General features: G+C 41.0%; 2 protein-coding genes across 2 annotated transcripts in view; one reads left to right on the forward strand and one right to left on the reverse strand.

Annotated features, from left to right (window-relative positions):
* Positions 1 to 593: 593 nt before the first annotated feature.
* LOC134285508 (uncharacterized) lies at positions 594 to 9,104 on the forward strand. Its single transcript, XM_062846364.1, has 2 exons — positions 594 to 805; positions 892 to 9,104. The coding sequence occupies exon 2, from the start codon at positions 7,117 to 7,119 to the stop codon at positions 8,494 to 8,496; it is 1,380 nt and encodes a 459-aa protein (XP_062702348.1). The 5' UTR covers positions 594 to 805; positions 892 to 7,116; the 3' UTR covers positions 8,497 to 9,104.
* An 8,412-nt stretch (positions 9,105 to 17,516) lies between these two features.
* Positions 17,517 to 19,138, reverse strand: part of LOC109432134 (peptidyl-prolyl cis-trans isomerase G) — a 35,028-nt gene continuing 33,406 nt past the window's right edge. Inside the window, exon 10 of the mRNA XM_029857859.2 lies at positions 17,517 to 19,080. Coding sequence (XP_029713719.1) covers positions 17,674 to 19,080 — 1,407 coding nt within the window. The 3' untranslated portion in view covers positions 17,517 to 17,673. The remainder of the gene's footprint in view (positions 19,081 to 19,138) is intronic.

Below are 19,138 nucleotides of genomic sequence, written 5' to 3' on the forward strand. Positions count from 1 at the left end.
TAGGTTACTTCGTGTTTTCACATACAACGACATGGAGACGCCGTTTACGATTGATTACAACACCACCTGTTGTCAGAAAAAGTCAATAATTGTATTTTGATCAATTTTAGTTTACCGTGCAAGGTGACATTTCTCGAAAAAAGATGTTAGGGGTGTCAAAGTTTTTTGTTCTCAAATAATCGATTAATAAATAATCGATTACAAATCGATACAAACAAAATAATATTTCATTAGATGACATCTACAAATATATCTGTAGAAGAATTTGAATGCTCCCTCATTTTCGAGGTTAAACGAATTCGGTGACGTTACAACCGAAATCGTTTAAACTCGAAATTTAAAATTTTCACCCTCAAAATTAACTTATATTTTGCCCTGGTGGATGCTCTTTTCCTTTGACAATGGCTTTTAGTATCATCTCTCTTAATAACCACGCTGACATACATCGGATGGGCCTTTTCATTTGACGTCTTAAATCAGCTGATTGTTCGGGCGTTTGACAGTTCTTCTATGAAGATGACACGTTCTTGTTAGCAGCTGTTGTTCAAGCTTTGTAAACAAATGCATGCACGGATCTGTCACATGAAAAGGCCTATTGGATAGCTTACAAAAAATCCGGAAGATCATCAACCAAGTGCACGTCAAATTACTTGTGGCATAGTGCAATATATTGCAGCCAAGGGTGTACAAGCTAATGGACCGATGCACGAACTTAATAATTTCAACGTTTGAGCGGCGTTCTTACAAAAAATGAGCTTCGGGATCGGACCTGAGAATGGAACCCGTCAAATTTAATTTCGAATAGGTAATTTCGTTGTTCTTCCGAAGTGAACTGTGAGTTTATTAAAATACTGATTGTTTTATTCCGGAATACTCGAAAACGTTTTGAAGTTTTAGTGTCTACAGTTGCTAATTCCGGAAGAAATTTTGGTCCTGGATAAAGTGTAAGGGTGCGGCAACATTAATCATCATGTGACCGGATCCCCCTATCGAGTGATTGTTGACGGTCCAGCCAGGAGAAGACCACAAAGAGTCCCCAACCGCTACACCATATTCGAACTGCGGCTGCGATGATGAGTCGGGTTGCAGAACGGTAATCCCCGCCGAACGACTGTCATGTGGTCCAATGGAACCTGGAGTCTGCTGTCCAGCGAGTTGTAGTGAAGAAATCTACGACGGATACCAGCACTTGGGTGACATAGTTCGTCATTAAGGTTTGATCTTTCCTTTTTATACTAGCAATAATACTTTTCTATAAGAACGCACACAATCCAAACCAAAACTGAAACAGTATTTAGAATCCTTCTAATTCCGAGTACACAAAGTTGACCTCATAACTTTCTCCATCCAGAATGGGGGAAGATCTATCTAATTTATTTTGCTTATTTTTTCATAAACTTATTGGATATTTGAAAAATGTAAAGGTTGTATGTGGGGGGATCTGTAATGCTATTTTATTTTCGTTTCAGAGAGTGAGTAATGGCGCTTAAGCCTAGGCTTTCGAGCCCGGACACAGATCAAATACCTGTGTTCCATCCCCGGAGTAGGCATACCAATGGAGTGCGTATTAACCTTCTTAGCTTCACCACTCCCAACGATCTTGTACCTAATCCTCATTCCCCTGATAACGAAACGGTTGGTACGGTTGTCCCCGTTTCATCAATCCTCCAATTCGAAAACTTGTGTCAACCATGTTATTCATACGTGCATAATCTGATTGCCACAATTTTTTGAGTTATCTTTGAAACCATTAGTCTGCACAGTGGGCCTGGCCGTTTTAATATTTGTATCACATCATACCTGATATGCTGCAAATATTAATGATGACAAGAAAATACCAAAAGTAATTTCGGTATTTCCAGGATGCTTTTCAATACTGGCTGTGCAAGCACTAGATTAGATTAGATTAGATTAGATACTGATTGTTTTATTCCGGACTAATCGGTTTGCTTTGTTGTTGCATGTGTGAACATTGTGCTGTCAAAGATTGCACATTTACACGGTCGTCGCGAAATCCTTGCAAAGCTCAATATTTTAAATATAAAGTAAGGTCTTTTTTTACGAGGTTTTAACTCTATACAAAAAAAAATCATCGTCTTATTTTTGCATGATTCGTCGAGAAATGGTGAGACTTTTTTTACGCGGTTTTTCGAATTTTGAACTGAGTTTTTTTTACGCGGTACGTATCCCTCGCGTAAAAAAAAACCTGACTGTACAGTCATGGGCTTCTGGGTGAACTTCAGGTAGTAAAAATATTCTAGCAAATTCGTCTGCTGCAGAGTGATAATCCCCCAGCAATTTAATCAGGCATTTCTTCTGATTTTCCAACGGAAGTTCCTTCTCAGGTTCCTCCAGGGGGAATTACATTTCCTTTGCTAACCGGAAAAATCCGCATTTATCCGTTGCTAACCGTTGTTAACCGCGTCTAACTGCGCCTGCGGCTTAGTTAGCAGCGGTTTGGAACGGATAAATGCGGATTTTCCGATTAGAAAAGGATATGTCATTCCCCTTGATTTCCTCCTAGAGTTTTTTTTTTCAGAGATTCATTCAGGAGCTCTTTTTGAAATTCATCCAGGAGAGCCTTCAGAGATTGATTTAAAGTTTTTTTTTTTAATTTCCCCAGAGGTTCCTTCGAGGGACCTCCAGGAGTTCCTACTGGAATTACTTCAGCAATTTCTTCTGATGTTCCTTCAAGAATTAATTCTAGGAATCCTCAAGAATTCTCTTCTAGGATTCGTCAAGAAGTTTCTTATAGGATTTCTTATAGGATGAGTTTCTTGGAGTCTTTCTTGGATTCCTGCAGAAGCTTCTTCAACGATTCCCTCAGGAGTTTTTTTTACGAATACCTCCCGGAGTTACTTCTGGAATTCCTCCAAATTTTTCCAAGAACAGATTTATCCAAGAGTTCCTTTAAAAAAATCCTCTTTCTGGGAATTTCAACCGGTATTTATACCAGTATTACTCCAAAAGTTCCTTCTGGAATTCACTCCGTCCTTTAAGGATTTCCACAAGGTCTACTGGGATTTTTCAAGGAGTTTCTTTTGAAATTCCGGAGAAATTCCTAAATGACTCTGTAAATCTCCAACGCGATTTTTTTAATATTTTTCGAGAGATCTTTCCAGGATTCCTTCAGAAGTTTCCTCTTTGAAGTATCAAAAATCTCCCAGGAATTATATTTGTGATTCCTTCCGAGATTTCTATTAATTTGGAATGTCTTCAGAAGTACTTTTTGCGGGATTCCCAAAAGGAATAAGTGAATACTAGATTTAAAGTGATGAGTTGTTTTTTTTGTATGGTGAGATGCTAAACTCTCCGTTTCTGCATTGAAACGGTGCAAACTCATGGGTAGTATAATTCCTAGCCTAGTTTGATGCTTCTTGAGCAAAACTTTGGGGAACTATGTTGATGAAGTTGCAATAAATGAGAATACAGCAACACAGTTACCCAAAGTTTTGCTCAAACAGCATCAAATCAGACAAGCAGTCATAAAACCCTTGCTTTTTTGTTATCATTGTTGAAGTTAACATTTTATTGCAGTAACGGAGAATTTACTTTGTCATTATACAAAAATTCAGCTTATTACTACAAATCTAGTACTTCACTGATTGCGTTTTGTTCATGGAGATTAGGCCTGTCCAGCTTTTCAAAAATGTTCTCTGATTCTCAAGTCCACCCCCATATTTTGATTGGCATCCTAAAAGAAGCAACTGGTCAAAATTTCAGCCAAATCCATTAAAATTAAGAGGCGCATCAAATCAATTTTGTGTTTTTCGACTATTTTTGAACTTCAAAAAATCATAACTACACCAAAACATGTCAAAACTTAATTCTTTCGGCAGAAATTGAAAGCTATGCTTGTTTGCTACAACTTCTCCGAACAACGTGTGCCAATAAAATTGAAGGAAACATGTGTAATTATCACATTTGTAATCAGAAAAACCTTAAAAAGTTGATTTTTTGATAGATTTTGTTCTGGAATACCCTAATATACGTAATAAGTTGGATTTTTCAAAACGGCATCATATTTTCCAATGTTTTTTGATTATTTGCTTCTTTGGCACCAATGCTGTAGGAGTTGAGCAAAAATTACTAAAATTCGTGAAAGCCAAATGTGGCCTAAAAACTAGCTTTTCGGGTGCAATCACGCTTTGGCGCGCAAAAAGTGGCATCGCGTCAGCACTGATATGATAGCCAACACCTGTCATCGCGCTTGTTTGTTATCACCCGTGGTAGGGGGTAGCCAAGGCAAACTACTAGGAAGCAAAGCTACTACGTTCAGTACAATTTCGCGCCACAACGTGATTGCCTCCAAAAAGCTAGTTTTTAGGCCACATTTGACTTTCACGAATTTTAGTAATTTTTGCTCAACTCCTACAGCATTGGTGTCAAAGAAGCAAATTACCAAAAAACATTGGAGAATATGATGCCGTTTTGAAAAATCCAACTTATTAAGTATATTAGGGTGTTCCTGAACGAAATCTGTCAAAAAATCGACTTTTTAAGGTTTTTCTGATTACAAATGTGATAATTACACATGTTTCCTTCAATTTTATTGGCACACGTTGTTCGGAGAAGTTGTAGCAAACAAGTATAGCTTTCAATTTCTGCCGAAAGAATTAAGTTTTGACATGTTTTAGTGTAGTTATGATTTTTTGAAGTTCAAAAATAGTCGAAAAACACAAAATTGATTTGATGCGCCTCTTAATTTTAATGGATTTGGCTGAAATTTTGACCAGTTGCTTCTTTTAGGATGCCAATCAAAATATGGGGGTGGACTTGAGAATCAGAGAACATTTTTGAAAAGCTGGACAGGCCTAATGGAGATATGTAATCCCAGAAGGAACTTTTGAAAAATAAAAAACAGAACGGACATCTGGAGGAATTTTTACAAAACTGCTGGAGAAATTTGATGAAAAATGTTGGAGGATGGAGGAGGAACGCTGGAACGCTTTCCCTAAGCAATCCCGAAAGGAGTTCCTAAAATAATTCCAGATTTACTTCTAGGAAGAATCCCCCAAGAGCTTCAGAAAGAATCTTGAAGAAAAAAATCCAGGGTGTAATTCTTAAAGAGATCCCACAAGGAAATTCTTGTGTAATTTCCGGAGCAAATACCGTTCATAACTCGCTAACGGAAAGTTCGATTTGGGTCGTCTGTGTTTAGTCTGTTATGAAAGATTATCAGTTCACATTTACTTCGCATGTCGCGCGAGTCGCGACTTCGATTTGGTGCTGCGACGATAATTTACGCCAAAAATTGTTCAAGAAGAGAGCATTAAATTTGTTCTGATTTGAATAGTTGAAAAAAAAAATCGATTATCTCAGAAGAAATGGGCATCCCCACCATGCAATGACAGTTCGACAGAATAAACGTCATTCGAATAGCGCATGCATTTAGTGTGTAGTAGTACCTCTTCTGACGCTTGGTGGCGCCACATTCACTAAAAAGGTGTCGCCAAAAAATCGTAAGAGTGACCTATATTGTTAATATAGTATATTTGATAGCAGTGCTGTCAGTTTAACCACTCGATGCTTCCTCATTTGTTCCTCCAATGGTATGGCAAAGGCTGGGAATGCGATTTTTGTAAGATCCTTTACCCTCTTGCCATGCAACTCAAATCCCGGAATACGAGCAACCTTACGGAAGATCGTGTAACCAGCCTTTGTGGGCTTTGGCAAACCTACTGGGTGCGAACGTTGAGAGGCAATAATACCTGGTAGTGTAAAGGCCGATATACAGAGGCGCTTCTTGATCAGTGGCCGATCGACGAAATAATGTGCAGGTTAAGGAAAAAGGCCGATTCTTCAACTACAGCATAATCAACAAGCGCAGCCATCAGCCCGGAGGCGCTGATGATGAGAAGGATGCATTCTACGCGCAGCTCGAATGTGAGTACGATAGCTGTCCAGGATACATGCCAAGATTATAGGAGACTTAAACGCTCAGGTTAGCCAGGAGCCGCAATTCAGACCGACAATAGGAAAGTTCAGTTCCCACCAGCTGATGAACCAGAACGGCCTACGACTGATTGATTTCGCCGCCTCTAAGAACATGCACATTAATGTGGGTCATCGGAACCGTTTTCACAGATCAAAGCTTTTTTGGTTCCGTTTTGGGTCCTGAGTATCTGTGCAAAATTTGAGCACGATCGGTTGCGTCTACACTTTGCGCATTGCCATTGAATTTTGTATGGGATTTTGTATGGGAAAACATACTTTTTTACTATAATAACCGATACTATGATAGCCTATGATGTTCTGAAAAACTTTGTTGAAGACCGCAAAGCGATCCGATGCTTGTGAAAATAGTTATAAACAACGAACCGCATGTATGTCTCTATGTTTTAACATATAAAGGAATAACAATAGCAACAAAATCATGCTGTTTCGGCAAGCAATGTCAATGCTATAACTTTTTTTCATAAGCATCAGATCACTTCGTGGTCTTCGACAAACTTTTTCAGGACACCCTAGGCTATGTTTTCACTTTAACGGTTACACGGTTTTAGAAAAAAATCGGGCTTGTCATGAGAGAAATACAAAAAAGTGTGTTTTTCCATGTAAAATCCCATACAAACTTCAAACACGATGCGCAAAACGTAGACAAAAACGATCGTACCCAAATTTTGCACACTTATTTGGTCCTGAAATGGGATCAAAAAAGCTTTGATCTGATGGGATACCATTGAATTTTTCATTTTTCCATATAAACGATGACCCACTCTAATGCACATGCGTAGCACCTACTTCCAGCACAGTCTCCCTTACGTTACACCTGGAGATCAGCACAGCAGAAAAACTCCAACATAATCGACAGCATACAAGTGAATGGCCGATCGACGAAAGAATGTGCAGGCTGAGGATCAAGGGCCGATTCTTTAACTTCAGCATAATAAACGTGCACAGCTCACACTCCGGAAGCACTGATGATGACAAGGACGCATTTTACGCGCAGCTTGAACGCGAGTACGACCGCTGCCCAAGCCGCGACGTCAAGAACATCATAGGAGATTTAAACGCTCAGGTAGGCCAGGAGGAGGAATCCAGACCGACGATTGGAAAGTTCAACAGACGAATGAAAACGGCCTACGACTCATTGATTTCGGCGCCTCAAAAAATATGGCCATATGCAGCACCTTTTTTCAACACATCCTCCCTTATCGTTGCACCTTGAAATCACCACAGCAGACGGAATCTCAAATCAACCACGTTCTGATTGACGGACGGCACTTCGCCGACATTATCGACGTCAGAACCTATCGTGGCGCCAACATCGACACCGACCACTGCCTAATGATGGTCAAACTGCGCCCAACACTCTCCGTCATCAACAATGTACGGTACCGGCGACCGCCACGGTACAACCTAGAGCGACTGAAGCAACCGGATGTCGCCTCAGCATACTCGCAGAATCTCGAAGCCGCGTTGCCAGACGAGGGCGAGCTCGATGAGGCCCCTCTAGAGGACTGCTGGAGTACAGTGAAAGCAGCCATCAACGACGCAGCCGAGAGCACCATCGGGTACGTGGAACGGAATCGACGGAACGAATGGTTCGACGAAGAGTGCAGAACGGTTTTGGAGGAGAAGAACGCAGCGAGGGCGGTAATGCTGCAGCAAGGGACTCGACAGAACGTGGAACGTTACAAACAGAAGCGGAAACAGCAGACCCGCCTCTTTCGGGAGAAAAAGCGCCGCCTGGAAGAAGCGGAGTGTGAAGAAATGGAACTGCTGTGCCGTTCCCAAGAAACAAGGAAGTTCTATCAGAAGCTCAACGCATCCCGCAACGACTTCGTGCCGCGAGCCGAAATATGCAGGGATAAAGACGGAGACCTCTTGACGGACGGACGTGAGGTGATCGAAAGGTGGAAGCCGAATTTCGTTCAGCACCTGAACGGCGTGGAGAACGTAGGCACGGGAGCCCACGGCAACGGAAGAAACGACGACGCCAGTGCAGCAGAGGACGGAAATGAACCAACTCCCACGCTGAGGGAAGTTAAGGATGCCATTCACCAGCTCAAAACCAACAAAGCAGCTGGTAAGGATGGTATCGCAGCTGAACTCATCAAGGTGGGCCCAGAAAAGTTGGCCACCTGTCTGTATCGGCTGATAGTCAGGATCTGGGAAACCGAACAGCTACCGAAGGAGTGGAAGGAAGGGGTAATCTGCCCCATTCACAAGAAAGGCGACCATTTGGAATGTGAGAACTTTAGGGCGATCACTATTTTGAATGCTGCCTACAAAGTGCTATCCCAGATCATATCCCGTCATCTGTCACCTAAAACGAATGAGTTCGTGGGAAGTTATCAGGCTGGCTTCATCGACGGTCGACAACGGGCCAGATCTTTACCGTACGGCAAATCCTCCAGAAATGCCGTGAGTACCAGGTCCCAACGCATCACCTGTTCATCGACTTCAAAGCGGCATACGACAGTATCGACCGCGCAGAGCTATGGAGAATCATGGACGAAAACTATGTGGGCTTCGTGGCCGAGCGGTTAGCGGCGTCAGTCGTTTAGGTGTCTCGTAAGCCTCGGAGTGTGGGTTCGATTCCCGCTCCAGTCGGGGAAAACTTTTCGTCAAACGGAAAATTCTCCACTGGGCCACTGGGTGTTATATGTGTTGTCCGTTGTCTTACGTTGGTTATGTTCAGTCTGTGCGGCCACTGGCCGAAGATGGTGTGATTGTCTTTTTCTGCCAAAACGGCTTTCCTGGGAAGCTGACTATACTGATTAAAACAACGATGGACGGTGTGCAAAACTGCGTAAGGGTTTCGGGTGAACTATCCGGTTCATTCGAATCTCGCCGGGGACTGCGACAAGGTGACGGACTCTCTGCCTACTCTTCAACATCGCTATGGAAGGTGTGATGCGACGAGCCGGGCTCAACAGCCGGGGAACGATTTTCACAAAATCCGGTCAATTTGTGTGCTTTGCGGACGACATGGACATTATCGCTAGAACATTTGGAACGGTGGCAGAGCTGTACATCCGCCTGAAACGCGAAGCAGCAAAGGTCGGACTGGTGGTGAATGCCTCAAAAACAAAGTACATGCTGGTAGGCGGAACCGAGCACGACCGGATCCGTCTGGGTAGTAATGTTATGATAAACGGGGATACTTTCGAGGTGGTGGAGGAATTCGTCTACCTCGCATCCTTACTGACGGCTGACAACAACGTGAGCCGTGAAATTCGGAGGCGCATCATCAGCGGAAGTCGGGCCTACTACGGGCTCCAGAAGAAACTGCGGTCGAAAAAGATTCACCCACGCACCAAATGCACCATGTACAAAACGCTAATAATACCGGTGATACTCTACGGGCACGAGGCATGGACCATGCTCGAGGAGGACCTGCAAGCACTCGGAGTTTTCGAGCGACGCGTGCTAAGGACGATTTTCGGCGGTGTGCAGGAGAACGGTGTTTGGCGGAGGAGGATGAACCACGAGCTCGCTGCACTTTACAGCGAACCCAGCATCCAGAAGGTGGCCAAAGCCGTAAGGATACGGTGGTCAGGGAATGTTGCATGAATGCCAGACAACAACCCTGCAAAGCTGGTGTTTGCAACTGATCCGGTTGGCACAAGAAGGCGTGGAACGCAGAGAGCACGATGGGCGGACCAGGTGGAGCGTGACTTGGGCGCGACTGAGGATGGAGAGCGGCAGCCACAAACCGATGTGGCGTACTATTGTTGATTATGTCTTTTCCTTATGATGTTGAACAAATAAATGTATGTATGTATGTAGTTTAAATTGAAAACATATATTTTTGAACCTGAAAAATGAATTCAAACACCAACATCGATATTTATGAAAACCCGTTTTTATAATAGTTTAAAACAAGCTTCATGTTGTGTTTGTGTTGTGATGATCTATGATGGGACAAAGGTTGCGATTAACATTTCTTCCCTCTTCCAACCTGACTGCAAGGACGTGGCCGGCACCGTTATTGTACCGTTAAAGAGAGCCTCTGAAGCGTGTACAGTGAGAATGTTGACCACTCCCAGTCAATTATTCAGTTGATTCATTGTGCAACTGTCATTGGTTCGGGTCAATCACGGAGTAGCAACCATAGATATGTGCAGTCAGTCTAAGCTCAGCTCAGCTCAGCAAAAGCGAACGGTCTTGGTGTAACCCTTACCGGGGAAAAGCTCTTTTTCAAGCTTAGCTAGAAAGCATCAGGAATTTGAACAATGGTCAAGCTGCGCCCAAAGCTCTCAGTTATCAACAATGTATGGTATGTGCCGGCAATGGGGCACCTTCGGTGTAGTACAGGTCGGACTCGATTATCCGGAGTCGGGTTCTGGTGCTTCCCAAAATAATATCTCGCAAACGGAATGCTGTGAGAAGCTGAAATTTTGACTGATCACTAATCAAAGTCGGCTTGACAAAATGTCAAAATTTCAACTTTATAGAGAGCGATTCCAAGCAACAGCATCAAAATTAAGGAAAATTTTTAATTCATGATTTTCTATTGAACTGAAACTTTGCACAGTTTTTCAGTTCCATCTAAATCGCCATTTTTCGATATCAAATTTTTATTTAGAACCACGACTAACTTTTCAAAAAAGTGTATGTGAAAATGGTTCAAAAATATTCAAAAATATGCACAGCAAAAACGAATTGTTCGATTGTTATGAATTTTTCAGCAAAGTTAGATAGCTAAATGGTGATTTCTAAGAAAATATACACTGTGAAAAAAAATCTATTTTATCATTGAAAAACATCATTTTTGTCACAAAAACTCAAATATCTCAAAACCCTATCTTTTTACCAACTTGAATTTTTTAGGGAAAACGGTCCATTGTATTAGCAATCTACCATAAAAATTTGGTGATGGTAAACTAATAAACAAAAAAGTTATAACATTTCAAAAATTTCACAATTTTTACATTTAGTAAAAAAAATTTTTCTGTGTAAATTATTTCGGCCGGGAATCGCGATTTGATGCTGATTTTATTGTTCAGCAAAGTTAGATAACTAAATGGCGATTCCTAAGAAAATATACACTGTGAAAAAAATCTTTTTTAACATTAAAAAATATCATTTTTGTCACAAAAACTCAAATATCTCAAAACCCTATCTTTTTACCAACGTAATTTTTTAGAGAAAACGGTCCATTGTATTAGCAATCTACCATGAAAATAAACAAAAAAGTTATGACAATTCAAACATTTCACAATTTTCACATTTAGTAATAATTTTTTTTAGTGTAAATTATTTCGGCCGGAAATTGAAGTTTGATGCTGATTTTATTGTTAATGGCCTTGCGTGAGTAAAACAAGTTGTTTTTATTATATATTATATATACATATAATATAATATACTATGTACCGTAATGTTCCGATTTTATCACGCCCTCCGCGCATTAGTCGTTTATTCATTAATTTGCTGTTACATTTGAGGACAAGTGTTTTCCCTCTTCTTCAAGATGAATGTTGAAAGCGTGTTTTGCAACGTTAAAAATATTGAAATGGGTATAGATGTTGAAGAATATTACAGGGCATTTTTGAAAAGGGGCGTAATTAAATTGTTTAAACAGATGTCGCTGATGACAATTTCTCAGTTGTTGTCGTTTTCGAACTTCCTGCGCCCTGCTTTACCGATGATATACAGATGGCTCGTTTGTCAAATTCTAGACGGCAGGACGTGCAAATGCGTAATTTTGTACACAATGTGGACATTTGGGCATAACCAGTCTCTTTCAGTTTATCTATGGTGCTTTCGGTGAGATTTCGTAACTCTTTTGAACATTTTTTTTCATCAAACGGTCTACAAGAGAGCGTTGAGTTGAAGACCTTTGAGAAAGCGACTGTTCATCTTGTTCGTTAGATTATAATAAACAAAATCACTTATTAATTTTAACTTACTTGTTTGGTGTTGGTGGCTGAAGAAAAAAAATACTATACAATTTTTAATATTCATAGCGGTAGTATTTTTTTGTTTTTTTCGTGAGCATTGTCAGGTATGTATACAGACAAACAAACGTAACACTGGCGAAATTTTCATTGACCACGCCTTCAACGATCATTTTGAATCTTGGTTGTGGCTTTCATAACAAGAAAAGCGCCCATCGTTTTTCTTTGCGTTTGACGTTTCACACTAGCGCCTTCTGATGACGATATTGCACAACGCAGTGTTTCGTGAAACATTTCCAGCAGGTGGTGATAGTGTGAACTGGGCGATGAATTTTCACTAAAATTGTTCTAGGCGTTTCGTCTGTTTGTCTGTGGTATGTACCTCTTATGCATTTGTTGTTGTTGAAGTTACTCGCATTCTTCCGATCATAAAGTCTGTTCTCTAAGAGGGATTTTTTTTGCGGATAAACTAGACGTATACGCGTATAAAAAAAACTTTTATTATACAGCTTTTGTCTTAAAAATAAATTCAATTCCATTTTTCTTATAATCAACAGCTTTTCAACACTATCAAGGGATTTTTTCACCAGTCACGTACAATAAAAAGTATGACAATCTCAATATTTTTGATCACAACACTGGATCGCGTCTAAGTTTCAAATAGATACTATAGTAATTACGAATAATCAAACTAAAGTATCATGAAAACAACTTGTTTAATTCAGGCGGTAGCCTTTACAATAAAATCAGCATCAAAATATAATTCTCGAAATAATTTACACAGAAAAAAATTTTTTTTTGTTACTAAATGTAAAAGTTGTGAAATGTTTGAAATGTCATAACTTTTTTGTTTATCAGTTTACCATCACCAAAATTTTATGGTAGATAGCTGATATAATGGGCCATTTCCCCTAAAAAATTGAAGTTGGTAAAAAGATAGGGTTTTGAGATATTTGAGTTTTTGTGACAAATATCATATTTTTTCAAAGTAGAAAAAGAAATTTTTTACAGTGTATATTTTCTAAGGAATCATCATTTAGTTATCTAACTTTGCTGAAAAATTTATAACAATCGAACAATCCGTTTTTGCTGTACAGCTTTTAGAATATTTTAGAACTATTTTCGCATACACCCTTTTGAAAAGTTAGTCGTGAGTGAATATGAAGGTTTAATATCAAAAAATGGCGATTTATATGAAATTGAAAAACTGTGCAAAGTTTCAGATATTTTTGAAATGGTCGCTCAGGATCGACTGACATGACTCCGTGGAATTCCTCTAGAACGTTCCGTTCCCCAGATATAGGGCACTGCACTGTTTTGATTTTGTATGGGATTTTGACGTTTCGTGGCCTTGTTGTTTACAAAATTTCTGTAAGAGTGAAAAAGAAGGAGATAATTTCATGCACTGCCCTATATGATTGAGAAGCATGGGAACTCGACTCCGGATAATCGAGTCCGACCTGTACTAGATTTGTAGTAATGAGCTGAATTTTAGTATGGTGAGAAGGTCAACTCTCCGTTTCTGCAATGAAATGGTGCAAAAAGCGTGGGTATTATGATTCCTTGCCTAATTTGATGCTTTTTGAGCAAAACTATGGGCAACAGTGTTGTTGTTTTCTTTTTTCTCGTTCCAGTTTCGTCAACATCAATCAGGCAGACCGAGCGGGGGTGACCACCGACGTCGGCGCACCGTCGATCTTGAGACGATCTCGGTGGCCTTCGGCGGGACGCGGTAGCCAGCTTTCCGGCGCGGGAGCGAAGGGCTCGAAGGCAGCAACGATCGCATCGGTAATCGGAGGAGCGGATTGGTGAGCGAGTTGGCGCCAATCATGAATCGGACCGTAGGGTCGGCCGGGAACAAGCATCCGGCAGGCGAGGAGGCCCGAGTGAGCGGTCGAGGTTTGTGATCGGTGGCGATGCGTGAGTACAAATATGAGACAAATGTTAGTTTCTAAGTAAGAATAAACAGCTAGGACGTAGAGAGAGGATTAGGCGTTTAGGTGGCACAATGCTAGGAGCCAAATAAAGATGTCTAAATGAATAAGCTTTGAGTTGGTGCTTTGATTGCCGTGTTTGTGCCCGAATTACCCTGCTATACGGTAGTCTTGCTCTACTGGTCGGGAAGTTTGCAACACTGGCAATGGGGCACGTTCGGTGTAGTACTAGATTTGTAGTAATGAGCTGAATTTTAGTATGGTGAGAAGGTCAATTCTCCGTTTTTGCAATGCGATGGTGCAAAAAGCGTGGGTATTATGATTTCTTGCCTAATTTGATGATGTTTGAGCAAAACTTTGGATAAACATGTTGTTTATGTTGCAAGGAATGGAGAAAACAACAACACTGTTGCCCATAGTTTTGCTCAAAAAGCATCAAATTAGGCAAGGAATCATAATACCCTCGCTTTTTGCACCATTTTATTGCAGAAACGGAGAATTGACCTTCTCACCATACTAAAATTCAGCTCATTACTACAATTCTAGTACTTCACCGATCTGTCCTATAGGGCGCAATCAGTGAAGTACTAGATTGAAAGTAGTGAGCTGGATTTTTGTATGGTGAGATGATCAGTTCTCCATTTCTGCAATGAAACGGTGCAAACAGCGTGGGTTATATGGTTTCTTACCTAATGGGGCACGTTTGGTGTAGTACTAGATTTGTAGTAATGAGCTGAATTTTAGTATGGTGAGAAGGTCAATGCTCCTTTTCTGCTATGAAATGGTGCAAAAAGCGTGGGTATTATGATTCCTTGCCTAATTTGATGCTGTTTGAGCAAAACTTTGGATAACTATGTTGTTTATGTCGCAAGAAATGGAGAAAAAAACAACACTGTTGCCCAAAGTTTTACTCAAACAGCATCAAATTAGGTAAGGAATCATAATACCCACGCTTTTTGCACCATTTCTTTGCAGAAACGGAGAATTGACCTTCTCACCATACAAAAATTCAGCTCATTACTACAAATCTAGTACTTCACCGATCTGTCCTATTTGATGCTGATTGAGCAAAAGTTTGGGTAACTGTGTTGTTGTATTATTTATTTCTTGCAACTTCAACAACACAGTTACCCAAACTTTTGCTCAAACAGGATCAAATTAGGCCAGAAATCATATAACCCACGCTGTTTGCACCATTTCATTGCAGAAATGGAGAACTGATCATCTCACCATACAAAAATCCAGCTCACTTCTTTCAATCTAGTACTTCACTGATTGCTTCCTATTCCAACGCTGAAGGAAGAAAGCTAAAGATGCCATTCGCCAGCTCAAGACTAGCAATGCAGCCGGTAAGAATGGTATTGAAGCTGACTTTGTCAAGATGGGTCCTGAAAAGTTGGCCTCCTGTGTGCACAGGTTGAGCTGACACACTGAAAAGCCACCGGATGAATGGAAGGGTAATCTGCCGGTACCCTTATTTACAAGAAAGGTGACTGCTCGGAATGTGAGAACTGAGAAGCGATAATAACGTCGAGTAAACGCCGTGATGCATGTAGCATTCATCACGGTGTTATATTTGACGCTTATTTCCCTATTCCCCCGAACTTTTGGATACCGGCAACTAGATTCTACATTGATGTGTTTTTCATGGCCAAAATGGAATCATTCCTTAGAGCGGTGATTCCCAAAGTGGGCGAAATCGCCCCCCAGGGGGCGAAAATCAGATCGAAGGGGGCGAAAATGTGAAAAACCAAAATTGGGGGGCGAAAATACTAAAAAAGGGGGCGATTTTTTGAATAATTGAAAAAAATCAAAAGTATTGAAATACTAGTCAAGAATGTCAACTAAATTATTAAAAATCCCTAACATTTCAAATTTTGTTGTTTTTAGGGTTATTGAAAAATGTCTGTTTTGAGATCGACTATATTTTACAGATTTTTTTATATTTATGAGGACTTTTCGTCAAAATTCCAAGAACAAAAAAACACAAATTAGACTGCTATAAAAATTTCCTAAATAAGGAATTATGGAGATCTAATATTATACATGTTAAGAAACTATGAAGAAAATTTTATAAGAGATAATGAGGAAAATCGTTTTTTACTTGATGAGAAAGTTTTTTTTCATGGAATTTTCAATCAAAATCATGATGTTTCAGACGAATTTCAGAACACGTTTTGGATGGGAGCTATCACACATTGTTTGAGAATTTCAAACTTATTACTAGTAGCTTTTTTGATTTTTTCCACGAATTCAGCGTTGATTTCCCTCAAACCCGAGTAATGACTGTTGCATATTTACTTATTTGACAATAGAAGTTCCTTCAATTTATACTGGCATTTCAATATTTGCATTTACTTTGAAAAGCTGACTACACTTGAAAATACACAGATATATTCCTGATTTGTTACTTCTGTATAAAAAATATTTTTGAAATTGTATTTCAATATCCCATCAGTAGGAGAACCTTGTTCAAAAACACTAGTACAATATCTGGTGTAAGATAACGAGTTTTCGTAAATGTTTACAGTCCGTTCTGTTTGCTTGTTTTTGTTCAAGAATATGTATAGCACAAACATGATTTCAAAATGTATTGTTATGCATGCAATAATGCGTTTTTTTTAATGATGATGATGATGATGATGATGATGATGATGATTGTGTACCCACCATCAGCGCAAGGATTACCTATGGCTGCAGAGTCATACCTGAACGGAATGATCTACCTGATGGTTTGTTGTAGCAGGGTAAGCTAAATTCACTGGAGACCTTCGGAAAACAACATGATAATTGTTATCTCGTGACAAAGTCTGGCCACCCCACGAACATTTGCCCGGAAACCAGTTCATTTAACTTCCTTTGGCTACCCCTCCGAAATCCCCATATATGTCATGTTCAAATATAAAAAGTAAGTATAAGGAACGAACTCACCGGGTAATCCTGACCAGCTGGTTTTCTATGTTTGGCTTTGGTCTCAGCATGCAAACAGTCCAACCATATTAAATGTGCACTCGTTGACACCACTCGCTGATTCTCAAAAAAAAAAAAAATGCATAAGCGAGAATACCCGACGCACTGAAAAACAATAGTCCTGTTCAATGACGGAGGTTGAACTTGCTCGAACTAGCTCGGAGTTGCTCCATCCTGCTCTTACCCATTCGTTAACAAATGGGTAAGAGCAGGATGGAGCAACTCCGAGCTAGTTCGAGCAAGTTCAACCTCCGTCATTGAACAGGACTAATCTCTTGGATACTAGCATTTCCGAACTCGAAATAACGACGAACACGAGCACCACGATGCGGGCAATGTGGTCTCTGCCACCGAGCCATCGTCGATCGTTTACACAAAGTGCGAACAAAAAACACAAAGAAAAATACGAAAACGCGGGAACGACGAAATGCGATAAGTTTCAGCCTCCGCGCCCTGCTTGTCACTACAATAATGCGTTTTTTTTAATAAGAGATACTAATTTAGATACATTATGTATCAGTTTCGCCACAGTAGTGTCAAATAGTGGGTTTTTGAGGGCTTCAGCTCAACAAACTTTCAGCCTTTTTTCATAAAAAAAATAAATATCATTTAGGGGGGCGAAAAAGTTTTTCTCAAGCTCCAAGGGGGCGATACCTCCTAAAAGTTTGGGAAACACTGCCTTAGAGGATGCGTGTTGTGGTGTTACCTCAATCTCTCATGGTTGAAGGATTTCTTTTCAGTTCTCATCACGGAAACATGGGCATTACCATAGCAAATCATATGATATTACATTACCGTAGAAAGTAACAGGAGGGTTGTGAAAGTAGCTAATACGAATTCCTAAATGCTACCCAACTTACGCACAAGTGATATAAGACTGCCAAAGACGGTACCTTTTATGTCGTTCATGTGGAACTCCTTCAATCCGAAGACGATGACGAACGGCGGCGACTTTTCTTCTTCTTGTCGCGCTTCTTCTTGCGCGATCGATCGCCACTGGATGAAGATGATGAACTCGAAGAGGTGCTCCTGCGCCGTTGCTTTTTCTTGCTCGTGCTGGTTGAACTTTTGGCTTTCACTGTTGAAACCACCGTTTCCAGAATTTTCTGCGCCGCCACTAGTTTCATGCTGTCGTGCGCTTGTAGTTGTTGAATCGTTTCTTTCTTTAGTTTTTCAAGTTGAGCGATTTCCAAAGCCGCCTCGAGTTTTTCCTTTTCCTCCTTTTGCTTTTGCTTCTCACGTGCTTTCCTCTGTTCTTCGATCGTCTTTTCCATGTGGTTCTTGAGTAGAAGGAGTGTTTCAGCGCGCTTCAGCATCTTCTCCTTCTGTAGACGCGCCTTTTCCTCTTCGGTTGGCTCCTGTTTAACCTGCTGTGCTTTGAGTTCCGGAGTTTTCTCTCGTTGCGGTTCCGGAGATGACTTGCGGTCGGATTTTTTGGAACGGGATCGAGAGCGGGAATCACTACTGTGGCGTCTGTCTCTGCGGCGAGAATCCGAGCGGCTTCTGCTCCGTCGATCGTAGCTTCGCGATCGCGATCGATCCCTTCGGTAACGATCTCGTCTGCGATCGTAGCTGCGGGAACGACGGTTGCGATCAAAACGCCCTCCTCTTCCACGTGGCGAAAAGAATCCGCGCCTTTGATTCCAACGACCAACAAACGGTCGGCCACCTCCGCCTCCTCTACGATATGGCACTGGAGAACGATCTCGGTACGACCGACGTTTTTCCCTTGATCGACTTCTGGAACGATCCCTTGAACGACTTCTTGAGCTGTCTCGCTTACGATCATCTCGCTTTCTCTCACGGAAGCGTTCTTTGTCGTCCTTTTTGTGCTCAATTTCACTTTTCTTGCTTTCAACCATTTCATCAGTTTCTTCGATAGTGTCTTTTGGATTGTTCTCTTCGCCGACATTGGCCTTTTTGGTATCCAACCCGAATGCTCTAGCGATTGTTTCATTGCGAGGATTTTTCGCCGCTTCATCGTCGGAATATGCACCCTGATGTTCGTAGTCCAGTGCATTCATATCGATAGGCTTCTCGGGTTCGTCTTTTTTCTCGTCCTCGCTTCCATCTTCATTGCCCGGCAGCCCTTGATCCTTCTCTTGGTTCAACTCGAAGAACGATTTCTTCGAGGCATCCTTGGCCATGTCTTCGTGGCGCTTCTTGCGCTCCGATTCACGCCGTTTGATTTCACCTTCCCGCTGGCGCTTCTCGTCTTCGATCTTCTCCAAATCCGTCATTTTGATCGTCCGTTTCTGAGCAATCTTCCAGTGGATGGGAGTAAAACTGCGCGATCTTGAACGGGAGCGCGACGGCGTGCGATAGCGCTGCAAATAAATTGTTGTAATTTCTTTATTAATACCTGCTCTGCAACTTTGGCATGTA

The sequence above is a fragment of the Aedes albopictus genome, chromosome 1 (genome assembly GCF_035046485.1).
Source record: "Aedes albopictus strain Foshan chromosome 1, AalbF5, whole genome shotgun sequence".
NCBI classification, from domain to species: Eukaryota; Metazoa; Arthropoda; class Insecta; order Diptera; family Culicidae; genus Aedes; species Aedes albopictus.

Excerpts from the sequence above, each read along its gene's own strand:
- LOC134285508 (XM_062846364.1), top strand. The coding sequence starts at position 7,117 with ATGGCCATATGCAGCACCTTTTTTCAACACATCCTCCCTTATCGTTGC.